General features: G+C 38.7%; 1 protein-coding gene across 2 annotated transcripts in view; it reads right to left on the bottom strand.

Moving 5' to 3' along the window:
* Positions 1–293: 293 nt before the first annotated feature.
* The window catches only part of CACUL1 (CDK2 associated cullin domain 1), a 52,337-nt gene continuing 46,630 nt past the window's right edge, over positions 294–6,000 (bottom strand). For both annotated transcript variants that reach the window (XM_050898872.1, XM_050898873.1), the window contains 3 exons: positions 5,402–5,540; positions 1,981–2,024; positions 294–800 (listed from right to left, as the gene is read on the bottom strand). In XM_050898872.1, coding sequence (XP_050754829.1) covers positions 760–800; positions 1,981–2,024; positions 5,402–5,540 — 224 coding nt within the window. In that variant the 3' untranslated portion in view covers positions 294–759. The remainder of the gene's footprint in view (positions 801–1,980; positions 2,025–5,401; positions 5,541–6,000) is intronic.

Here is a 6,000-nt window from a genome sequence, read left to right as displayed (position 1 = left end):
TAAATTCACCTCCCATTAATGCAAGAGAAAAGTGCAACTTTGCAGCATGTTTGCTCACATCAAGTTTTTCCTCAAGAACACATTTTGCAGTAACAAAATATGGTCTATAAAGTTGCAAAGTGCACAAGCTGAAGGCACAGAGTACAAACACATAGGAAAACAGACTTCAAAATACCAAGTAACAAAAAAAGAGATAAAAGAAAAATCTGGAATATAAAACTCCCTGACAGAAGATACATTTATATGGGACCAACTCTTAAAAGGTGACAATTTTTAAACTAATGAACAAATACTGCAAAATAATGAAACTTTATTCTTATTATTTAAGTAAAAGCTCCAGAAAATACCTTGAAGTTTAAAAACTAATACACTGACGTGTTAACTAGTTTTAAGAATGTCCTTAATATTAAGAAAAGAGTGCAAAAAAGATTCTTCCATTCTAACGCTTTTGGAAGCTGCTGATTTCGGCTGCCCGTTTCCACTTTGAAAGGATTGTTTTTCAAGGTGCATTCCTCACAAAAATCGCAGAACGTGAACTTGTTGATACGCCAGACCAAGGAATCACGTCTTTCAAAGTCATCCCAATTGTAGCAGCAACTGACATTTTATCATATAAAGAAGAAAGTCCAAAACTCTTCTTTGAGGCATAGCTCGTGTCAGAGCTCAAGTATCAGCAGTTGCCAAAGGAGGCTCCGGATACCACCTGCGCTCCTCCAGTGTCTGTTCTGGCTAGGAATAGAAGCTGATCCAGTATATTCACTATCTGTACCCCCTGGAGCTTGCACAAGCTGATGAGCCATCTGAAATTATACAAAAAGTTCAAGAAATTCTCTCATATTAAACTTCCACCTTATGTCCTTTGCCCCCCTTCCCCCAACAGCTCAAAAACCAGCACTGCCTGCAAAACATTAACAGTGTAAATGGAAGCTGATATACCATGTAAACATCCATTCATTCATTTCAGGTTGTAATAAGAGCTCATCATAAAACTGTACGACATTTTATGGTAGGAAATAAAGCAAACATACTCAGCTGAAAGCACAGGAGGAAACTTGGTGGAAAGAATGCAATAAAATGAACTGAAGTTAACAACAGTACCAGAACAGATACTATTCCCCAGTCCCCAAGGCTATTTAATGACAATCAGGACCTTGTACTTCAATCCTAACCTAGAATGTATGGGACTATATTCCCTCCTGACCACTGACCATTTAGTCAGCACAGAAGGTGTGACCTTTGACTGCGCCCAAGTTAGGGCTGTCTGCAGTAGAGCAACCAGCTGAGAATGGAAATATCATTCCTCCCTGTGTCTCTTCCCCCTACTCCCTAATCTATACTGGGGGAAATTAAGGCCGTAACAAAGTGAAGAACCTCACAGTTAAACATGCAGCAAGAGACTTCATCTACAAATGGAAGAGAAGTTCCCTGCTGCACGACTCGAACATTTGTAGCCAAATACTGCCTTTAGTATCCCAATGTAGGTCGACCCCGGGTTGCATTAGACACGTAATTGAGGGTTCCAAGTTGAAAAGCACAACCCCTCCAAACTCTCCGTTCTATCAACGGACAGAAACATGCATCACCAGTGGGTGATTTGTATCAGAGGTGGACTGGCTCATCATTTCATTGCCTGTTATGTGTATCCTGACCAGGCAGAGACTTGGGACAACTACGTTCTTTTTCCTCAAGACCTCAGCTTCCGCGTAAATGAAGTGCAAGTATCTTGGCCTCGGTAGCTAGGATATCTTACTACCTTACAGGTGGCTGTGGGACTCTAGCACAGTTAGCCAGGCTCTAGATGCAAGAAGTTTGCCTTATTACTTAGAATGGTAGAGGTTACATTGGCAGACAGCTAGCTACATGTGGAGATGCAGCCTCTGACACCTCGCCAGCCCTGAGAACCCAGAAGTCCACCACTACCTGTATGCCGAACCCCTCAGACTGCAGCACGGTGGAGGGCAGGGTTAGATGCATACTTACTGTAAGTTAACTCTTCTCCAGCTCTCTTGCGTGACTGGTCACCTCTAGGAAAGAAGGGGAAGAAAGGTATTTTCATGATAACCTGAACTGATTGAAAATGTCCCTGCTCATTGCAGGAGGCTTGGACTAGATGACCTTTAAAGGTCTCTAGCAACCCAAACCGTTCTATGATTTTAAAAAAGGGAAAACAATAGTGAAATACCTCAGCACGATCATCAACTTTTACAGACTTCAGAAACAAAATGCAAACATAGTAGCAATAACACATGACTGCAGGATGCTCATTTTACTAAAACAGAAGTATAAGCTATATTTTATAGATTTAATTAGCTCATCCTTTCGTTAAAGATAGTAGGTTTGATTTCATAGGGTAATTTTTTACAAAATGAAGATGAGGAAAATTGCTCATATGCAGTGTGGTCTTAAGTCATGCACAAAATTGTTTTCCTTAATTCAAGTTCCTGAACCAAACTTTATAGAACTATGTGAAAAACCCTGCATCTATCAGTCTAAAGAGGTAAGATGCTCCTGAAAACCCAACAATTGGACTCTAAGCAAGTCTGAGCTGACAGCACTCCCTCTTCAAGCAGAAGATTTAAATAAATAACTAAAGTTGGATAAACACCAGTTGACATCATTGCTCCTGAAAACCCAAAGTCAAATTCCCATCTATTTGGAAAACATTTTTTTCCTTTCATTCTTGTGCACACAAACTCTTAAAGCTGGAAAATCTTGCTGCTTCACAAGTTTCTTGTGATGATAGAGATATGCTACTGATACTGTTATATAAGGAAGAGAGATTCCAATATATTTTCATCACAGTGGTTATAATTTCACATTTATCTGCTGGAAGTTGGTAGATATTGGGGTTTTTTCCTGATAATATGAAGTGTTCTTCCCTGAAACCACTCTTAAGGTGATGGACCTGCTGTGTATGCCTTGATTAAGGTCCTTCACAAGAGAAATACTGCCAAGCAACTGGCCTGTGTTCCCACTTTCTGCAACAACAGTATTTAATAGTGTTGATAAGCTGACTATTTCAACTAGAACCTGACATGCCATTAATGCTGCTGAAGACACCTCACTGTGCTCTGCTCCTCGCGGTTATTGTTGTAGGAAATGCAGCAGCAAAACATCACCATTTTTTGGCGCAATTAGAGGAGAACAGATGACATTTCATATTAACCCAGAAGAGAACAGACTTGGCACACTACTTGGTAAAAGAGAAAAACAACCCTTTTATACATATAAATATATACATCTATATGAGTAGGAATATAACCTCAGAGCAATTCTGAAAAGTTATAAATAAATATAACCTATGTTCATAACAGAGGAAGAAGTATATTACATCTTGAAATACATTTCAAGGCAAAATGCATTTCAAATACCACTGCAAAATGCCATGTAGCAAATATATTAACTCTACTTCAGTTTTCTTTTACCTGTGTCCTTTTAATGATGACAGACTCGACTCTAACACTTTATATAACCTCCATGTTTACCAGACTGCACTGACTCCCTGACAGCACAACCATATATACCATGCAAAACACATTCATCAGAGACTAAATGTCATCAATCGGTTATTCCACTGCAAAGTTTTATTTTGCATTTTTATTTAATAAATTGAAAACAAGCTACATAGAAACAGCAGTTGCACAAAAGCATGGGCTAGGGGGGGCCAATTTTCTAAACCTACAAGGCATACCAAAACTCTTCACGTGTCCAATACCCAGAAGATCACATACTGCAGAATGCCAAAAGGAAGAGGAACTCTTAGAAATTAGACTCTGCAAACAATATGTGACACAGAAACCTTTACTTCGTTCTTCCTTGTATTACTATCCTCAAGCCCTAATCTCTTCTTTGTCCCCACCTATCACACAGGACAGAAACAGTTTGCTATAGATTTGCATTAGTTCCAGTGCTAGAGAATTACTTTTCTGCATAACAGAGGAGTTGCTAAAATACATTCTGAGGATCCCACCAAGTCTCTAACAAGAGAGCACCACAGGGGCATCTAGCCTTTGCAAGGGTCAGTATCCTCCCTACTGCCCTTCTTAGCCTTTTATACAGTATCCTACTCACAGTACCCACCAAAGAACTTCACAGCCAAGCTGACAAGCCTGTCTTATTTTCAGGTACCTAGGGAAAAGTGTTTTTGAATCTGATTGTTTTTGTGGATATGGACTGTTACTACTTGAAACTTCATTTTTAATTCTCTATGAAGTGTGAAACTGGTGAAATGCAGTTGTAAGCAGAACTATAAGCCACCTACAGAATTAGTAAAATTGAAAGTTAGACAAAACTAAAATGTTCCTTTTTTTGTTTTGTTCTGAGCATTACATTCTTTTGTCAGCATTATATGCCTACTCAGTTTCAAGGTATCAAAATTCTATTTCTCAGGCCAAATACACTGCTTTTCTCAGCCCAAGCTCTTATGGCTTTGTTTTTAGTGTCTTAACTCATGCATATCTATCAAAAAAATCTTTTCCTCAACAGAAAGCCTTACAAGGAGTAAGTCTACAATACCATTTGTATTTGGGTCATTAGTAGAGTTTTGAAGCTCAATAATTTACCAAGCTTTGAAGAGAGAGATTACCTTTGAGGAAAACTACACGAGGGTATGAAATCCAGGAGTACATCTAACACTAAACATACCCACATCTAGTGGGTATTCCAACTACAGGACCAGATTCCCAGTGTTGCACAGGTAACTGGAAAGATGAAGATGTATTCTCTTCATGCAGAAACAATCCTCTCGGGCACAGAGCACGATCACTTCCCCAGCCTGATCTTGGTTTGTCAGACTACTGCAAAAGTGGCACACTGCTGTGGTGAAAGCACTGTGCTTCTGTCTAGGCAGTTAAATAGAAGAGCATAGAGCAACAGGGACAGCCCAGAGTGAACAATATAGGTTATGAAAATTTTCCGCTGTCTCTTTTACTGTTTGTTCTTTTTTTTTCCCCCCAATTCAATACTCGGAAGCGAAATGCCTATTTAAAATAAACACATTGACTGTATAAATAGCTCTGAAAGTAGAATAAGGAAAAGTCATCAACTGACATTTTCAGAAGCATCATGAAAAAAGTCAGCTTATAGAAAATAAATGGCCAAAGTAAAGGCTGAATAAGAGCATGATCATGCATTAGAAGTGCAATCAAAACACAGGGAGGCATGAACTGTAAGCAATCTGTTTCATGAAATATTTCTAGACTTCTGATCATCTACTTTTTGGTACCATCTGCAGGGTTGGTAGTGCTCAAAGTGTGTGGAAAATAAGGCCGTATTTCAGATACTGAGCTGTGAAGATTCTTTATTAACTCTTAAATTATTTCTTCAATATTTTTAGGTGTATTCATTTTTACCATTTCAGCACTGTCCAGCACAATTGCTACTGAAGACTAATAATTATTACCTAGTAAATCCATTCTGCATAAGCTCTCTTTGAAGTTTCTGGTCTTGAGCAGCATATTCCTGAAGCTCAGATTCCACAGCAGGGGGTAGAATATTTGGGATGAATTTAGAAAATAAAGCTGGTGCCATCTGTACCCATTCTGTAAGAAGAGGGAAAACAACAACAAAACACATGGAAGAGATCTTTTGTGAAAGTTTTACTCTTTGACAAATGTAACTTTGCTCTATTTTAAACACATTTTAGGATCTTGAATTTAAAAAAAAAAAATAAAAAAAAAAACCAAAAACCCCAAAACCGTCCCCCAAAACCCACAGAAACCAAGCCTTAAAGCAGAACAAATAATCAGACTGTTGAAATCAGACGTTTACATGTAGATAAAGGAATTACTGGGGTTTTTTTTGTCATTAACCTCATCTTCAAATTGAAATTCAGTTCTTGCTGTATCTCACAGGGCCTGCTGAGTCTCTGGACACTCTCAAGGACAGGCACTGATGATCAGCAAACTCACCTTGATAATCAGATCATTTGTAACACTTTACTCTGGGAAGCGTATTCACAAAATTTACACATCTCTTCCCTAAGCCTTACTTCTAGAAAGC

This window comes from Gymnogyps californianus, chromosome 6 (genome assembly GCF_018139145.2).
Source record: "Gymnogyps californianus isolate 813 chromosome 6, ASM1813914v2, whole genome shotgun sequence".
In the NCBI taxonomy this organism is placed as follows: domain Eukaryota; kingdom Metazoa; phylum Chordata; class Aves; order Accipitriformes; family Cathartidae; genus Gymnogyps; species Gymnogyps californianus.
Note: the sequence above shows the minus strand (reverse complement) of the source record. Positions and strands in the feature narration are given on the sequence as shown.